The 19,721-nt window shown below is 42.2% G+C and overlaps 1 protein-coding gene across 1 annotated transcript; it reads left to right on the forward strand.

Moving 5' to 3' along the window:
- Nucleotides 1-10,687: 10,687 nt before the first annotated feature.
- Nucleotides 10,688-18,540, forward strand: trib2 (tribbles pseudokinase 2). Its single transcript, XM_072362341.1, has 3 exons — nucleotides 10,688-12,073; nucleotides 13,633-13,925; nucleotides 16,088-18,540. Exons 1-3 carry the CDS (start codon nucleotides 11,804-11,806, stop codon nucleotides 16,560-16,562), a joined length of 1,038 nt encoding a protein of 345 aa, XP_072218442.1. The 5' UTR covers nucleotides 10,688-11,803; the 3' UTR covers nucleotides 16,563-18,540.
- Nucleotides 18,541-19,721: the final 1,181 nt, after the last annotated feature.

The following is a 19,721-nucleotide window of genomic DNA, read 5'->3' on the forward strand; positions in this document are numbered from 1 at the left end:
CTTGTCACCCTCAAAGAACTTAAGGAAATGCACTATTGAACTATGAGTTTGCAATATTTAAAATAGCTACTCTTGGTGAACCCCCCTCAGCAATATAGGGCTTCTTGTATGTTTGCACTACTTTTTCTATAACCCCATTTAAATAATCGAGTGGCAATTGGGGGTTTATTGTTTTTGTCTCCACATGTGGAAGTGTCCTTTGGTAAAACACTAACAAACGACTTAGCTGCTGGTTAGAGGAATGCCACTAAATCACCTGAGCTGTGGCCTTCCTGTTCACACACAACAGTCAGAGTTACTTGACATTTTTCTGCTCTGATTGGTTGGAGATCTATTCAAACATTCAGTGTTTAGGTTTGTGTGGTTATTTACACCTCTTGAAAATCTAATGGGAATGGAGAAGTTCCATATCAATTCGTCTTTGTGAGTTTGTCTCTTGGTGCCCGCCAAACAGATCTCTTGAGGTGTGGTTATGCTGACCACATTGGTCATCAGTCGGCACAGAATGGGCGTGGCTTCTGAGAAAATGGGGTCCTGAAACCATAGGAATAGCTTTAGAAGAAGTTATACAGAAAGTACAACATGCATGAACAAAAGCAAATACACAGTTTCAACCTGTCTGTTTCACTTTTAAGACATCTTTGATGTTTCTGTAACATTTACAATAGATGCAGTCCTTGGGTTTAGATGACTCATACATATGAGACAGACCTCCTCACACTCTTCCATGCCGCTCTTTCATTTTTCAAATATGCCCCTCTTAACCCTAACCCCAGGTTGTGAAATTCGACTGACTAAAACTACACCAAAGTGCTAGGAGGGGCAGCTACTGTAACATCAGTTTAAGTGAACTAGTAAGCTAATTATTGCTTACTTACTTCATGTCATGTTTCGATTAGTTCCTCACATGTTAACTAGTAACTGCTCCCTAATTTATTGCATTACCAAATGTAACTTTTCACACTAAATATCTATTATTAATTGTATTGGATGCACAAATGTAGGTTTTAGTAACATCTTTAATATCTCATATGTTCATTATGATTTTTTTGTTTTGGCAAATGTGTCCCCAACATGTCAGCACTCTGGCAAGGTTTCCAAGAAATCATGTATGAAAAGTATCTTTGAGATAGGTTTGACGCTGTCTGTTCACCATGTTTAATATCTTTGATCAGCTGAAATTGGTACAAAGCAAACAACTTATTACATCGACATCTGGGATCCTTTGTTGTATATTATTTGATATTTTCTTTCAACCCAGTGCCTTTGTTTTCTGCACCTCCAAAATATGATGTTATCGCTGTCTTAGGAGATTGCTTTTTGGTTCGCTCTGTCATTTCTTTGGCGGTTATTACCGCTGAAGTCAGAGGGGTCACCTCGACATATTGCACAAGTTGTTGAAAGCCATCTGTTAGTTTTCATATAATGTGGCAGCCCGCTGGCACTCGTGGCACATTTCAGAGCAATAATGCACCATTTCCAAAAAACATCCCTAAAGTAATTTACTGAATAATATCTGCAACAGGCAGGCAGTTTGGGCCGTAGCTGTGCCATATCTGATACCTACACAGTTGGACACTTTTCACAGAATGGTTACAGTCACCAAAGGTGCTTGTTCCTGTCTGCATGCTTTTGTGTCTTTTAAAGCAAAATACTTTGAAGTGTACCAGCTTTTCATGGCTCTAATATTCTCTCTGGCTAACATGATAACCTTAATTGTCATCTGCAGCAGCAGCAGTGTCGCTGCTGGAGCCCCTGCTATTGCTGTGAAACTTAATAATGTTCTGTTTCATTTTAAATGATCAGAGATGGGTATTGTTCCCAGGCACTGTTATGATAGGAGAGGAAAAATTCTTCTTTTAAGAATACTGTCATGATATATTAGTTTAGAAAATACAGTGGATCATTGATACAGTAAATGTCAGTAATGAGGCTAGGATTAGATGTGACCACCATTGTTTAGTCTGACAGAAAGCAACCATGTGTCCACCTAGCTGGCCCAAAGAACGATGTCTAGAATTTTTTTCCAACAGAAACTGAATTTTAAAAAATCATCATGCAATTTTAGTGATTGTTTTTAATTATGTTACCAGAGTCCTCATTTGCAGATCATCTCTCGGCAGGAAATATAATTTTCCAAGGCTGCAATAATTACATCATGGTTGTGTAATTTGCATCTGTGTGTGTGTGTGTATTGCTGTGTTTCATTTGAGCACATGTGCATGAAAGAAAAGACAGGAAGCGTAATTAGATTTGTGAGAAAATGAAATCAAATGAAAATGAAAGTGCATCTATGTGAATGAGTGGCTGAATAGCTCAGGCGAAATCTTTGCACCATCTTTTCTGGGTTTTACTGGTAACATGAACACTTATCGTTGACAAAGAGAGATGACTCTCAATGGGGTCTGTAGGTGATGACATTCGAAAAAAAACAAAGAAATCTGGTGGGAAAGCATGCAGGCAGAACTTTTTCTTTTGCTTTTATTTGACATATACATGTGAGGTCAGCATGAATGCATAACTCCAGTCAGCAGAAAGGGACAGCTAGGGTGCTGCACTGAGAAACTAGCTGATGAGCTGTTCTCATCCTCAGTCTTATCTCCTCATCTGTGTTCCACTTGCAGAGGTGAGTTCCAAGGGGGCTGTCCTGGCCCGAGAAAGAAAAAACATCAAAGATAGAATCACTGAGATGATATCTAAAAGGTATGATACACACAATTCTCCATCCATTTATAATATATTAGACTCATCTAAAATCAGATTTCATATGAGTTACCTGCTCATCTGAGAGACATTATGAAAGGTTCAAGTAAGGGTTATCTAAGCCTACATCAGAGCACCAAGTCGTGGCCATTGTTCTCATTATCCATTTTTATGTGATCCATTATCATAGAAAGAAGAATACAGGAAAAAGAACATACGTATTTCTCTATACTGGCCTTCCCAGAATATGTGGTCTAGTCTAGAATGATTTGAAATATGATGGTATGGTAAATTAACTACTAACCCATGTCCAGTGCTGATTGACGCAAGCACGGTTTGTAGTACACATCAGCCTAAAAAAATCACAGCCAACGGAAGCATTTGTGCTTATGGTGACATAAATCAAAGCTCTTGTTTGTCTTTGTCAGTCCTGAGGCTATTTCACCTGAAAGGAGTGCCTTTGGAGATGACAGCCAATTATCATCTCAACGGCTACTCGTTCCTCAATATGTGAATACATGTCATATTCAAAGCAGTGTGGCAGACAGCCTTCACTAGAATGTTTGAAACTGCCATAGATGGCAGGCGTCCCCTCTGCAGAACTCATTTAACGGTTCATATTATCAAACTACGTGATGAATGTTTTAATTTGATATAGTCTGCCCTCAGTCTAACATGGCCTAGATTGTCATTTTACGACGTCTCCCTCCAGATTTTACAGTGAAATGGGAGGCTTCTGTCTGTTTTTATTTTTCTTAAAGGCAATGTGTAGAGCATTACACAGAGGGAGAGCCTTGCTTGTTTGAAATGACTGTCATGCCGCAGTTGTCCCTGTTGTCTTGAACAAGAGGCTGTTTGACACCCACATTATAATGAGTGAATGCACAGAGGAGGGATTTCATTCGGTGTGTAAATGTGTGTGTACCAGCACCTGAGAGAGTACAAACATGGAGACACATGAGTTCCAGAAGCACCTCAGACAGGCAGGAAGTTGAGTTAAAGTGATGGAGCACAGTGGCAAGTGATGTCCTCGCTGGCATTTCATCAGTGTCAGCTTCACTGCTGCCCCCCCCAATCTCAGAGTCTGTTGCACCTTCCACATGCTGCGTGGGACTCCACCTGTCTGATTGTTCTGCACAGTAATAGCATGGAAATAATTGCACAGTGGTGGTTATCCCTTGAAAATTGAAAAGAGTAGCAGCAGCTGCTCCACCCAAAAGGATTTCATTTGTATGAATTTAATTTTTAATATTGCATGGTCGAAAAGCTGTTTCAGAGGTTGTTCCACCCCATCAGGAAAAACCATTTGAAGAAATGCCGTTGCACCTAAAATGAACGCAACATAATGAAGCTGTAATTCATTTTAGAAGATCCAAGTGGCAGTAATCCGACTATAATCGTGCTATGATGGAGTTGTATGACTACATTGTGATGCATGGTGTTGGAAAAGGGAAGTGAATCATGACTCCGAGCCATAATTTTTCTTTCTAAGCAGGCATGAAATTTACCTTTTGGCACAAAGTGTTCTTTCCCAGGAGATTAGAGCACGAGGTCCCTGGAGTGTTTTTCACTGTGTGTGTGTGTGTGCATACGTGAATATGTGTGTGTGAGAGTGTTTGTGTTTATGTTTGTAGTCATGTACAATGTTCCCTGGAGGATGGAGACAGGTTGCCATGGCAGCAGCTTGAAAGTTGAGTGAATTGCAGTGATATATGTGTGTGTGTGTATAAACTTGTGCTCGTGTTCTCTCAGGCAGAGGCCAGACAAGGACGGAGTGCTCTCGTCGTTTTTATAGCTCATCATACAGACTCTGAATCATTGAAAAAGACCAGTTTACAAGTGACCTTCCACAATGTGAATCTATGAGACCAAAATTCAGACACATTTAGCACAAAAGCCGCTAGCATAGTAACAGATATTCCATTTAATTCATTCAGCTACATTACAGTACCATTCAAGCCTGAGAGGGCTACATGGAAAATGACACTGCTTGGTTCAGTTAATGTCTAAACATTGGCTACATATATATATTTATCATGAAGAGCCATACTTTAAAAGCAGAATTTCAGCCTAATTATATTTTTCTTATTGTATTATATATAGGATGAATTTACAGGAATCAAATAAGCTCTTTACTAAATATTCACAGTCTAAACTGCCATCCGACAAGAGGAGCCCTTGAAAGGGAACCAGTCTATCACGTACACGAATAACCACACCACACTGCACTGATATTCACCACAAGAGTCCATTAAGAATCATCTATTAACCTAACATGTATGTTTTTGAACTGTTTGAGAAAGTCTGACCCAGACAAAACTCACACAGGCATGGGAAGAACATGAAAATTCCACATGGATGAAAGGTCTCTGCCAAGATTTGAAAAGGAACATTCTTGCAGTTAGGAAACAGTGCTGCAACAACTACACCACCCTGCAGCCCTATCTGGCATTAAATTTTTGGTAACTCTCTGCCTTTGGATCGTTTTAGAGCTGTGGTGTGTCACTAGTTGATGCAGTCTTTCCATATATTATTCACTGATCCAAGATTGCAGGACCCCTTGGGGAAGCTGAAAAGAGTCAACTGCCCCAGCAACCAAAAACACATTTCCTTGAGTATGTGTCTGAAGCAAAAAACAAGATAACATGCTCTGAAAAGTACTCACAGATTATTCGTTTGCGCCATACCTTCTGGTTTTAGAATTCTTGCCTTCGATAACTTGCTCTAGCTTTCATGGGCACACACTGCCTGGAGAATTGAGCCATAAAAGTAAAACTCTGCCATTCACTCACTGTGATGTGAGAGTAAACAGAATGTAAGAAAAAAACAGTCTTGCAAGCGAGGGTTTGTGACAACTGGATAAAACAAGTTCCTTCTGCACAAAAATACTAAAAATGCTCATACCTCCTTTGAGCTTAGGATGATCTTTAAGGGAATAGTACATCATTTTAAAACTGCAGATAAGCCTGACATGGAAAAGCATGTCATGGGACTTTTCATTGGCAATCCAGTTTTCCTCAAGAGTATCTCTGTCTGCACATTTGTTATCAATGTAGGTGTCATCGATGTGTTGTTTTTTTTTAGTTCACACCTTTCTAACCTCTGCAGCCCACCAAAGCTGCACATCTTCAGATTGTGTGAAGAAACTCCCTTTAAGGCTACATAATCAAACTGAACACAGAAACCACTCTCTTTGCTTTGAGGCATCATTGATAACCACTGAAGCGTCAGGTGATTATTTCTACTTTTCTGCTTCTAATGTGTTGTCTCAGTATTGATAATGCATTCATGTGGTGGCAGAATAAATTAGACTAAAACAAATTGGAATGGAATGAATTAATTGAAAGATCAGTTTCAAACTGTGGACGTCAGCTTGCTATGAAATGAATATTATTTACATGATATAATACAAAGTTAAACCTAATGAATCTTTACCCTTCAAGTGCAATATGGAGTTGAAATTGTATCAAATGCTAGCTAGAGCACAATATATACATCTGCAAATACATTTAACAAATACCAATGGGAAAATTAGGACTGAAATAATCATAAGACAATTTTTTAACTGAGCTTGTAAATATGGATGGCCTTTCCTTTTATCACTGAAACTTTATCAGCCATATTAAGCTGGCATCTTCACCCTCCACCTCTGAAATGGCTGTTCAAGCAGATTGATTTCAATTTCATATTCATGTTTTACATGGATTTTCTAAGCAGAAGAAACAATATCTGCTGTCAGAGTGAACTTCAAAAAAAAAAATCTTTCCTTGCAGCATTGAGAGCCTTTAATGCAACTGTCATTTATAAAGTACACTCTGTTATGAACGATGGTGCAGGAAGGGAGGACCCAGATGCAGACTTCAAAAAGGGTAACTGAGGTTTATTCACAAAAAACAGACTCGAGGCAAAAATAGAGGACGCGGCAGAGCCGGTTATCAAAAACTTCGAAACTGTGAAACAAACAAAGACTACCTATGAAACAAGGCTGTGATTCAACAACACTAAGACTTAACAAGACTATGATGTAACAAAACTGTGAACATGACTATGGAGGCCAAACCTGACGCAACAGACAAAAACTGTGGCATGAATGATAAGCTGAGGATTTTTGCAATAAGTTATGGGAACCTGGAAACTATATACTGTGGGGAGGTGATTGGTGATGAGGTGCAGCTGCGGAACAGAAAACAGGTGACTTGAGTGAGACTAAGTGACAGAGGAAAAAACATGACAAGAAATGAATCTAAAAACATGACAAAACCTGAAAACATGATAAAGACTAGAAAACATAACAAATGACAAAAACAAATTAAAACATAAACCGTGACACACATAGCATGTTCCACTGATATTCCCATTTCTTTCTAATTGGCAGCAGTTCAGCTTGAAGTCATTCCCAGTCACACTAACAGATCTGAACCTATGCGCTGTTACATAAAAGAGACAGAGAAAAGCACTGAAATGTCATTTTATTTTTCTTTGCAGTGAGCCATTTCGAGGGCTTAAGCTGCAAAAGCTGTGTGATTTCACTTTGGGAGCTCTAATGTACGACTATTATTAACCTCCCCACTTCTGAGTGAGTGAGTCACCCTGTCCAGTGACAGGGCTGCCACAAGTCCTCACTCAGCTGTCTGACTTCATGAAGGAGAGATCCAAGCCAGTGACGCCAATCCCCGATCCCCCTCCAGTCAAGATCCTTCCTCTCCAAATAGAGGAGGTTCTGTCTGTGTGACTTGCCAGTCAAAATGGCTCACACACTTCCTGCTGCCTCAGAGAAGATAGCGAGAAAACGCCTCAGAAAAAACCACTCTTCGGGCACTGCAACCTGCATTCATTCGAAAATGACATCTTCATTTTAATTCGTCTGACGTGACGCCAAATAAAGAGCTGGTCAGAGGTCAGCAGGTTGAATTAAGGTCAGCGGAAGTGGCAGTGTTTATTTGATCTGCTCAAGTGTCCCCTTGGGTTTGCTCTGCCGCTGACCGGACGTTTTTACAAGTAATGTGTTCATTTATAAGCTCTCATGCATTTCCTGTACTGCCTTAACCAGGAAAATGTGTACAAAGGAAGGGGAAGTGTCAGAGCTTTGTTATTCTAAAGTGTCCTAAAGTATGAAACATTTCCATGCCATGCCGTTGTACTGTTACCTGTTTACTTTAATTGAATATTTAGCATGGAAAAAAAAGAGTACTGTGAACTTCCACCATTACCACTTTGTGCTCTTCCGTTGTACACTATGTCATTTTATTTGACAAGTCTGAATAAAACAACCTTGCAGTTCCAGGTGTGCTTTTTGTTTGAATGCAATTCTACTGTGAGAAGCTAGAATATCAAGCAGATTGTTTGGAAAAAGGAGACGTCCGTTACCATGGTCAGACATCAGAAGAGAATTTTTCATCTTCCCCACTCCCTCCTTTCTCTTTTCCGGCTCATCATTCCTATCCAAAGATCTGCAGGTCTGCGCTGGATAAGCACTGGCCTTAGGGGTGAAAGTGAGGAGGGGTTCAGTAGTTGCCCGGTATCAGCGTGTTCAATATACGTGTTCGGATGTGAAAATGACAAATGATTAATATCAAAACAATACAAAGAAAAAAAAACTATGATTTATTGTGAGTTCACTTTTTTCATAATGACTGTGTTTGTCTTGTCACTTCAGTCTGATGCCTTTGACTCGTACCTATGTATACACGTCTCCTGTTTGTTAAATGTTCACCTGCGTTCACTGTTTCCATCTGATGCCTTTTACTGATAGATCTTCATTATTGGGACACTTTCATCCCTCTTTCATCATGTTTTTCTACTGCCTGCTTTACCATCCTGTGTTCACCTGCTTTGCTCACTTTCACAAAAGATCCTCTCACTAAATGATCTAATTCATCATCTCTCGTATAATTGAACATGTCAGTGCAAGTTACCAACAGGGAGTGAATGTGACAGCACTGAAAGATTCTAGAAGGAGTAACTAAGCTGTGTCGCCATGTGATGGTGGAAAATTGGCCACTTTCTGAACGTGAAATCCGAGTAAAATCATGCTTTTACAGCAGGTTTTATTAGGTATTCTTCAAAATTTGAACTGATTGCAACCATCCAGAAAAAAAAAAATCTGTATACTTGACATAAAAGGAAGAACTGACCTCAGACCATTTTCTCCAGGCAGCACAGCCTATTAAGAAATTTGTGAGTAACACTGCTCTGGGGATTCAGGGATGCTCAGCCACCCTTATTGACCTCTGCAGTCTTCCAAGACACATCTTGTTTTACTGGTATACAGAGTCTATCACTGGAAGGCACTGCTGGGGTTGACATTCTAGTGTGTCTGGAGAGCTGATGAGCCTCGATGGATTTTCTCGAGTGCTGCTCTCTACTGCAAATGAGTCACACAGAGCATCAAAGAACGGGGGCAGGAGGAATCTTTGGGGATTATTATTTTTGATTCATGCACAGCTGTGGTTTAGGGCTTAACAGAATCCCCATTTGGAGTCATAGCAATGGGCAAATCCTGATATGCAGTGGCATCAAACAGAAATGTACAGCGATTAACTAGGTATCCAGGTTGTCCTGTGGTAACCTGCACCATTTACAAAGCTCAGGACCATGTTCTTATTGTTCTCAATAGAATAGGTTTAACAAAAGTGAAGCTATTGTAAAGTGAGGAGTGTTCCAGCATTGTAACATAGAACAAAGTGGGTGGCTTACATAGATGATATCACAGAAAATGCTCACAAATATGCTTGAAGAGCTTGTGGGTGCAACCACAATCTGCAACTGTGAGCCACTGTTTTTGACATAAGAGGCATTTCCATGTTGTGGGGGCTTATTTAGGCAGAGTGAGAAATTAAGAATTAGAAAAGTGCACGCTTGTGTATGTGTGTGTGCTCTGCTTCTGGCTGCAAGCGAGTGAGTAAAGGTTAAATCGAACACTTCTGTCAGTGTCTTGGGTCCAGCTGCAAGCATTCCTCCAGCCGCCCTGGATTCCTACACAGAGTTGCACAATCCTTCTGTCATACCTCCTGGTAATCTAGGATGAACTAGGGGGGAATAATGAACCTCCTATATCCTCTGTAACATATCACAGAGACACGACTGTGCAAGACAGGAATTTGTTACACGAGATGTATCATATGCGCCCAGTCCTGTGTTCGTTTTTAATACTCTAGGTGGAAAAAAGAGAGCTTTTACCAGTGATTTGAGGTCCCACTTGTAGACTTGTTCACAGGTGTGCGTTTTTTTTTTTTTTAGAGTTGGGAGGGTTGACATTTATATGCTTTCATGCTAAAAAAAAATAATCAGCTCACACTGTTGACTGCTGCAGCATCCTCTGTCACCTTCTTTATGAAATATTCAGTTTTAGCTCTTGTCTCTTTAAGGGCTGCCTCCCGAAAATCCAAGTCTGTCCTCATTTGTCAGCTGATTTGCCAACTTTAATTTATCCCTTATAGACCTGCCAGCACACCCATTTCTTTTGATCAAGTCGTACATTTTCATAATGCACTGCTTTTCCACCCTTTTAAAAAAAAAAATCTTGGTTGGTGTCCTGCAGTAATTGAATGTCACAGCAGGGAAGTTCTTTTTGTCCCTGCCTCGTATTTAAGTAAAGCCACAAAGATCCGTTAAAATGGCTAAAGATGAAAATGTTTTTCACTTAGATGACACTGTTTTCGTGTCTCGGATATTACTATTGTGTGTGTTTTGGTGAAGGAGGGATGCCCCCCTCCTCCTTCTCCCTTGACTGACATTTTAGGAGGCAACACATTTGTAGCACAGCATGTACAGTAGATATAGACTGTCTCACCATCGCCTCCCCGTCCAATTTAACAGCATGTGCTGCATTTAGATTTCTGGAGGCGTCGCCACAGTCCGTGGCTCTCACATGACTTCACTGCAGGTCGGAAGCCAATGGGGTTTCGACAAGTGAGTGACGTAAGGAGGCGGGTCGGTTCACTGGTGTATGTGTGCGTGCGTGGCCGAGCGTGCGCGCGCGTAGAACACCCTCCTCCGTCCGGCAGGAAGGCAGCTCTCTCGCTCTGTACAGACTCAGTGTGTGCAGCTCGGCTGGCCTCCCTCCGCTCTGAATGGACTAGATTCCCGGCCACGTAAGAAGCACAGCGGTTCCACGGGAGAGAGGATGTCCTGCTGAATCAAGGGATTGGCCTGGGAAAGTCGGCCGGCCGTCCCTTCCTTCCTCCCCATCAACTTGCAACAGCAGACATACAAGACAGACGCGGCACTTTGTTTCCACTGAAAGAGAGAGGACGTCGACTCCTGCACACAAAGAGCCACGGCAGCCTATCCGGATGGGGTTTTCTCCTTATGTGTTAGATGACAATCACCGTGCATGGATGTGATCCTGGGGAACAAGGCCGTGCACTGACCTGGTACTCGTTAGCCAAACAAGCTAAATAGTTAGCTCTGCACCTGCTAGCCATCATTTATCAGATACATTTCTGCACAATTCTGTAACTGTAATAAGCTCGGAAAACTTGATCCATTTGTTAAGCTTGCGTGTGTCCCCCACCTCCTCCTAGTGCCTGCAAGTTGTGTTCAACGTATTGTTTCCGTTTTACGAAACGTGTCATACCCTTAACCGGCGAGATAAGCTAGCAGACGAGCTGCCGGTGGACTTGGCACCCTTCATTCATTTTAAAAGCTAACTTTTGGTAGCCTTTGTTGCAGCTTTGTCCTGCCTGCTCGCTTTAAGCGGAATTGCAGTACGTTTTTAAAGGTCTTCCCTCGACTCGGGCGAGTAGTTCTTTGATTTAGCTTTGGTCTCACCTCTTGAATGTAAAACAAAGGAGGGCAAATGAACAGTAAAGAAGGGACGTCTCTTTTATTTTGTGGGTTGTATAAAATCTGTTGAGCCGATTTTGCCTGTTGATACATAACTACGTCCTCCAACAGCAGGGTGCAGTGAAATCAGATCATCTGAGGTTTTTTTTTTTTTTTTTTTTGAAGTACTCCATTCAAGCCTAACTAAAACCTTGGACGAATTGCCTCGTTGCACTGAGTTGACAACAAAGCTGTACCACCCCCCTCCCCCGGTGAAGAAGAGAACAAGGAGGAAAGTGTCCCCGATTTGTAGGAGGTATCGCACTTATTCCCCATGAACATACAGAGGTCAAATCCAATTAACATTTCACGTTATGGGAGATCGCGACACAAATCGCACGATTTCGAAGAATTGTCTTGCATAAGGACTACAGAGGCGCACCAGAGTTTCAGTCCCAACCTCGGCTCTCCCAGCCCGCCGGAGACCCCGGACTCCTCGCACTGTATCTCCCGCATCGGGGACTACCTTTTGTTGGAGCCGCTGGAGGGAGACCACGTTTTCAGGGCCGCCCACCTGCACAGCGGGGACGAGCTCGTATGTAAGGTGAGTCGTGGGCAATGTGGTGCAAATACTCCCGATCCCGATATAGATACCCCCCCCCCCTCGTTGCTTGAAACGGGGGTAAGCAATGTGCAACAAAGGGTTTCGTTGGATTTTTTTTTTTTTGCACCTTTTGTTTGCAGCGTCACATGAGTCAAGTTACTTAAAAAGAAAACTGAAAAAAAGCATCCTAAAAACGTTGACCGTATACTTCATAGATCGGGGGGGTGCACTTGATGGCTGCGGGTTGCCTTTTGCAGCAATTGCTTCAGCTAAACTTTTCAATAATTGCTTGACTTGTAAACTGAGAGCTGGCAGAGCAGCCTAATGGAAAAAGTGAATGGGGTGAGCTGCGTGGTTTGGATTGCATGATGTAACGTTGACAAAGGAGTGAGTAACCACGCACACACTCCTCTCAGTGCTATTCTCGCTTTTCCCGTGGCTTCCCCCTTTCATAATACAATACTGTAATGCTACTCTTTCACCCTTGGATTTATATTTGGTTCGTGGAAATACCCGTGCAGCGCACTTTGCACCAAAATGCTCGTCGGGTTGTTGGTCTTTTGAAGGGCCAGTGGAGCTGAGAGGGAACGCGCCCAGGTGTGGTGGACTTCACAAGTTCTGCCTGCTGCTGTGACATTGCCCTCAGCACTGATCACTCTTAACCATAAAAAGAAAACCAAAACAAAGTGCTCTTCCCTTTTAAGCACCGGGACGACCTCATGGCCTTTCCTCGCCACATTTATAGCCCATATTGACTTTTGTATTATGCCGATTAGAGGGGCTGTGGGCTTGTCCCATAGGAGCATTCCAGCCTTAAGCTGGCTTACGTGGCTTGATGAATTGAAACAATAGTTGCATGCACACATGGACTTATAAGGCATGACACATCCAGTAACCTGCACCTTTTGACTCAAGATAATGTTTTGTCATTGCTATGACAAATTAATGGCCTTTGGCACTGCCTATGAGCTAACTGCTGTTTGACCTCGTCTGCTCCGCGCTGACCTCAATACAGCAGCGATCAATCCCACCGCCCTGGATTGATCATTCCTGTTGAGTTGGAAGCTCGGGTCGCAGCAGAAGATCTCGAGACCTGTGGGGTGCATTCGTATTGCTCTGCGAGCAGAGGAGCACTCTCACCTGAACTGGCTGCACTGAAAGTCAATGGGAGTAGGGGGTGCTATGGAAACAAAAGAAGACACTGCAACCCCTAGGCTGCAGCACAGTGCCATGCGCTATTATGATGCTTTTTGTGTTTGCCTCTGTAGAGCTTCATTTGCCAAAAAATAAAAAGGAAACGCATGTTTGTTTGTGCAAGAATTTTTGGAGATGTGTCACGCGTTGGTGGCATTTTGTTTAAAGTACAGTTTGAAGGTTTTTGGTTTGGATTGGCTTTCCACAGTGGGAGAGATAAATTGCTGTCTGTCTGACCTTCAACCACTAAAACAGTCCCATGAGATAGTTGTTGTTGTCATGCATTACTCTAGATAAGTAAAAAATGTCTTTGTGTAAACATCCTCTTTTCCTTTTTTTTTTTTTTTTTTTTTATTCGTTTGCAGGTTTTTGACATTGGCCGATACCAGGAGTCGCTGGCGCCCTACTTCGCTCTGGGCCAGCATCGGCACATTAACCAAATCCTAGAGATTTTGCTCGGGGAGACGCGAGCCTACGTGTTCTTCGACAGAAGCTATGGCGACATGCACTCTTTCGTCCGCACCTGCAAGAAGCTGCGAGAGGACGAAGCTGCCAGGCTCTTCTATCAGATAGCTTCGGCTGTGGCACATTGCCACGACAACGGACTGGTCCTCCGTGACCTCAAACTGAGGAAGTTTGTCTTCAAAAATGAGGACAGGTGAGTTTTGTTGGAAGCCTTTGCCTCTGTCACTGTGCGTCGTGGCTTTTTGTTTGATACGTGTCGTGTGGTGACATCACAACTGTGCCAGTGTTGTCATATCTCAGCTTACACAGGAGATACTGTAAGCTGACACAATGCAGGAGTGGCCTGCCTCTCAGAGATGCTGTGCAGAATGAACAAAACTGGAGCTTGTGTCTGCCCCAGTTCTTTTCATGAGTGTGGTTTCTGTAGTTGATGCATGACAATGTCCTGTGTATATAAAGATGAAATTACATGTGCGTGAGTCATTACACTTTTTCTAGGCCAGCACTGCTGATGAAATGAAAAGCGTGGTCAGATAAGTTACCAGGATAAGCTTTTGCATTGCAGATGATCCGTGAAGCTGAGCCTTTGCACAACTGTATTGATGAGCAGGAGAACACTGTGGAACCACACTTATGCGGCTTCACTGACCCCTGGTGGCAGCATTTGATAACTACACCAGAACAGACTGAAGGCATCTGTTGCTACAGCAACCTTAAAGAAGCTTTTAGTTAGTGAAGTTTAATGTCATTAAGACGCAAAATATTTAACTTTTTTTTTCCAAATTGGTAATTTTCACGTACCAATACTAACAATCGAGTTTCTACGAGTCACTTCCTCCCAGCTAGTTGTTTTCTGCACTCTGCACTTCAGTGTCGGAGAGCTTGTCGTCATGTTTTGGCACGTTCTGTGGAATAAAGAAGTTGAGCTGCCTCACATATTTAGTACGGGTCCAGTAACCTTCAAAGCTCATGGACTCCGATGCACACCTCCTTTTAAATGATTGATGTCGGGTGAACTTCAAGACTGACGGCGCAGGGCGCTGCAAGGTTATATTTACTACATGGCCTGTCGAGACTCCCGTTACACCTTCTCTGTCTTCCTGAATCTGCGGGCATGAGAGTACAGTGATGGAAGAGAGAGGAGGAGACGACCAACCTCTTCTAGCTTATGAGTCCGAGACTAAAGGAAGTAGTGAATGCATAGAGAAAAAAATAAGATGATGCTTGAGCTGGTTTCTATAGCAGGCTCTATCTTCTTGACCCAATTTTTTTGTCATGCACCCATTAGTCTTTGACCAAACGGCAGCCTTTTGAAAGAGCAACAGTCAAAGACTGGCCTCGGTTGGATTATGTCGCTTCTTAAGCCCTCTCTTAGTTGATCTCTTCACAACCCGCCGAGACTGTGAGACTTTCTTTTTTATGATGCTTGTGATTAAGCCCAAACAAACAACATGTTCTACTGCTGAATTGGGCTAAGTCCTTCCTATTTTGCCTTCTAGGCCTTCTTAACCGTAATTGCAGGTTTGCACATCCTCCAAATGAGCTGTTATCCAGACAGCAGCATACTGCGTTTAAAATTCACATGGCTCATAATCTCTCTGAGGAGAAATGTGCATTTGGCTTCAGCAGACTAAACAATCTACATTATTTGAAAATGCAAAACTGCGCCGTGGCATGTTAATGAAATCATATTGCTTTTGCAGATAGGCTAATGTGTAATTGAATGCACATGACACAGATGGGGGGGAGGGGGGTGTTTCAAACATGTCCAAGCCAACGCTTCTTGTCTTCTTCTTTTGTTTTTCCTAATGGCTCCTGGTAGATTCTGTCACACGGCCTTTGTTTGTTACGTTTGGTCTTGAGAACGTCGCATGAAAACGGCTGCATTGACACACCCACAACAAATAGTCATTGTTTTCAGCACCCAGGGGAGTCATAGCCACTGTTGTAGGGTTTAGAATGCAAATAGATGCCGTTGGACAGGGAAGGGGGGGGTTTAAACACATTTTTGGGTGGTGCTTGTTGTCCTTTTTCTTAGCAAAGTGGCTCAGTACATGAAAGTTAAAAAGATCAGTCATGCATATTTATGTTTCCTTTGGGTTATGAAGGTCTGTTTGAAAGGCTGTTTGGATCGTGATGCATTTTATTTATTTTGCTTTTATGTTAAGTGAAATATCTTAGTAGAGCTAGCAAGTAAGTATTAAATGCTCTACTTCCATTTAAAAGCATCTTTTGTTCAGTGTCAAATTCAGATAGTAAGAGGGAGAAATGGTGACAGCCAAATGACCAAAAGCGTCTGTGTGTCCCTTGTTTAATTAAGACTTCATTGTGTTTTTGTTTCTGTTCTGTTCACAGAAGCCTTGTAAAGCTGGAGAGCCTTGAGGATACTTATATCCTGGCCGGTCATGATGATTCCCTGTCGGACAAGCATGGCTGCCCGGCTTATGTCAGTCCAGAGATCCTCAATGCCAACGGCAGCTATTCAGGGAAGGCAGCTGACGTCTGGAGCCTGGGTGTCATGCTCTATACGATCCTGGTGGGGCGCTACCCTTTCCATGACGTGGAGCCGGGCTCTCTGTTCAGCAAAATCCGCAGGGGCCACTTCAACATCCCTGAAACGCTGACACCGAAGGCCAAGTGCTTGATCCGCTCCATACTCCGCCGGGAGCCAGCAGAGCGCCTGACCTCTCGGGAGATTCTGGAGCACCCATGGTTTGTCTCCGCAGGGGTGCTAGGGGGCACTCCGGTGCACGGTAGAGGGGAAAGGGAGCAGGAGCAGATTGTGCCTGAGGTGAACATGGAAGAGGAGCTGGAGCAGTTCTTCAGCTGAACAAACACCAAGCACAAAAAACGGACGACTCCGCCACAGTCGGCTCGCCACGGTCACAGCAGAGCCAGAAACAGTAGTTTAGAAGTAAATAGGTGAATTTGTCACTCATAATAAAGGTGTTTCCATCCTGTTTCCTTATCCACCATTTCATGGAAAACCTTGAGCCTGGCATGACAAATGGCATCTATATATCATCTGGCGATGCACGCCCCAATGGGGGACGTTGCCACCAGACATGCAAATTGCAAACAATGTAGCAAATGTTCTTCTTCTTTGTTTTATTTTCCTTTTTTCTTTTCTCGGATGTGTTCGGTTTAATGTGGTGCTCATAACAAGTAGACACATTCACCATTTTTGACACTATGGAAAGCATGAAGGGACATAAGGACACGGGAAACCCGAGGAGAACGGTTCCAAATGAACCGACAAACTGCAGCACCACACATTTTCTTACAGATTTTGCTTCGTTTTTTTTTTTTTGTCACGGCTGTGGCTGGTAGTGAATAAAAACCACAGAGCCAGAGTCGGAAGTAATCCCAAGTTGTATTGCTAAACTAATACAAGGTGATGACGCCTGACCTGGGACCATTTGTTAAGAAACTGAGCGTTTTAGTTAGTTAGTTTTGTTTTTCCTCATCGTGTTCAACATGGTTGACCTCGCCTCTGTTTCATGGTTAAGTTTTGTTACATTTGTCTCAGTTTTGCATTACTGAAGATTCTGACATAGTCGCTGAACTCCTCGGTGGCCTCGTTTTCAGTCACGATTAAGCCTCTTTCTTCTCCTCTGTCTCTTACGCCTCTGCCACACTTTTATTTTCAGCAACGTTACTTTTGTAAACCATTGTTTTGTCCCCCCCCCCCCAAGCTATTCCAGTCTGTTGTTACTGCTGCTTCAGTGTGTCTCCCTAAACCTTAACCTCCAGCTGTATCTCTTCCTCCCAACACGGCATCAAGCACTTGGTGTGTTAGTCTAACTTAGGTTAAAGGACGATTCCGCCTTTTTTTTTTTTTTTGTTAAATTAGCTTCCTTTATTTAAAATTTATCCTTCAGTCGTAGGAACGAGAACATAACGTTTATTTAAATTGTAACAGCTATATAAATATATAGAAATAAATATAAATTTATATATTTAAAACTACATTGCAGGGTTTTTCTTTATCCAGAGATTCCTTTTTTTTTTTTTTTTTTTTCTTTTTTTTTTTCCATGTATGATGTAGGCAATATCTTGACACAGGACAGGCGCCATGAGCAAAGATGTCTGTCTGAAGTTTTAGGAAAAAACACAATATCGTCTGTGCCAGTATTCCTGTGCCCCCCCGACAGGCCACGCCACCCGGTCCTCCCTCACTTCGTTTTTTAAAAACTTGATACGAGATATTCAGTAGTAGTGTTTGCTATGATATGCTCACTCCATGACCTCATGTTAGTTTTCCTACTGCCTGTGTAGGTCCTGTGAAACGATCATGCTTGGAATGGGTACCAGTGGACATGTTTTGTCGTATCTCAATGTTACTTGAATTTGTGTTTTTTAATCTAGTCATCGGCATGTGCTCCATGAATGCTATAGCCTGCCTAGCGAGGGTAAAGGGTGGGGTTAGGAGGATGCTTGTATTGTATTTTCTTTTCTTTCCTTTTTCTTTTTTTTTTCGGTCCGTTTTCTTTTCTCTTTTCTTTCCTTTTTTTTTCCTTAAGAAAAGCAAAAATAAACTGACTTTTCAGAGTTGCTTTTCAATAATAATAATAATAATAACTTGGGTAAAAAAAACAAAAAAAAACGCTATTGCTTTCCTTGTTTTTCGTAGACTGAGCTACCTTTTAGTTTAAGTTGGTGCTGATTTGGTGCTAATGTTTAGTTCTTTTTGTTTCATGGAGGGGGGTTGGTGCATGGTGGGATATCTGCCTCAGATGTTCTGATTGTATTGTAACAGATTCTGGTGTTTTGTCCAAATTTATTCAGTAAATAAATTGTGAACTGCTGTCGGATTCTTTTCTCCTTTGCATTAAAAAAACAACAACCAAAAAGCTCACCATTCTCTACCATATCCAGCAGGATTACACGCTGACACTTTATGATATTTACTGAATTATGAGAAACGCATTAGCTGCTCGGAGACATTGCAGTATGTGTTAAAGTTTTATCTTTTCGTTTTCATATTTGACAAGAAGCTGGAAAATGGTTTGTCGTCCCCGAACTGCGACTTGGGAAATGATGCTCTGTGATGTTTGGCCTAACATGCATATATTTTCCAGTGTGACCAAACTAAGCAACTGCCAGCTCATAAAAAGACTGTAATCATTTGAAGATCTTGAATTGATCCCAAGTGTGTTGGGACTGCTCTGGCAGCTGCAGTTTTATCTAAATGATTACGTGTATAAGACTTCATGAAGGATACCAAGGGCCCTTACTTGTGTATGACAACTCTGTCAGGAACACTGTCCTGTCCTTGGGTCTGGCTCAAAAAGGAAATGACTTCAGTCTCGACTTGTTTTTATAGGTGCAAGTTTGATCTTATTCTTTCCACTGGTAATCCTGATTAGGGTTCGATGTATCGGACAAAGCAGACAGCTGCTGTAAATATCCCCAACTCTCCCTCTCTGACAATTTAAAGTCACGGGTTGCTGTTCAGCAACACCTGCAGGTGCCATGTTGTGACAGCCTTTGGTCTCTTTTCATAAACAGCTCAAGCCCCTCCCATCTTCCAGCTGATCCAAGGTTCTTGTGCTATTGTGCATTCTGATTTTTGACAGAAAATCCGAAGCAGAGGGCCCACGCACGCACAAAAAAAGGAAAAAAAAAAGCGAGGTGGGGGTTTCTCTGAGAGTCGGGAGTGCCTTCACGAAGTTGAGTTATTGGATGTTAGCCTGACCTCTAGTGGTGCCACCACCACAGTGGGAGAAATACTGCAATGCTAACTCATTCTGTTGAATTGCACTGCAGCAGTGTGTGATCAGATGGGGAAATTATGAAAAGGATACAGTCAGAAATTAATTCAAGCGCAAATTTCTAATAAGGCATCTCTTAAGATTTAATAAACTGTGGCAAGTGACCACTTTAATAGCCATAAGATATGTGTGTTGCCATTAATATAGACAGAGCAGATTTTGTCCATCCAGACTGTCCCTCCTCCTGCGTCACAGCATCGTCCTTTTATTAGTTT

The sequence above is a fragment of the Leuresthes tenuis genome, unplaced genomic scaffold (assembly GCF_036924035.1).
Source record: "Leuresthes tenuis unplaced genomic scaffold, fLeuTen1.0.hap1 SCAF_13, whole genome shotgun sequence".
NCBI classification, from domain to species: domain Eukaryota; kingdom Metazoa; phylum Chordata; class Actinopteri; order Atheriniformes; family Atherinopsidae; genus Leuresthes; species Leuresthes tenuis.

Bases quoted from the DNA above. Each gene is read 5' to 3' on its own strand.
- trib2 (XM_072362341.1), top strand. From the start codon at position 11,804: ATGAACATACAGAGGTCAAATCCAATTAACATTTCACGTTATGGGAGA. The intron at 12,074-13,632 runs GTGAGTCGTGGG...ATTCGTTTGCAG, and splicing joins GGGACGAGCTCGTATGTAAG to GTTTTTGACATTGGCCGATA. The intron at 13,926-16,087 runs GTGAGTTTTGTT...TTCTGTTCACAG, and splicing joins GTCTTCAAAAATGAGGACAG to AAGCCTTGTAAAGCTGGAGA.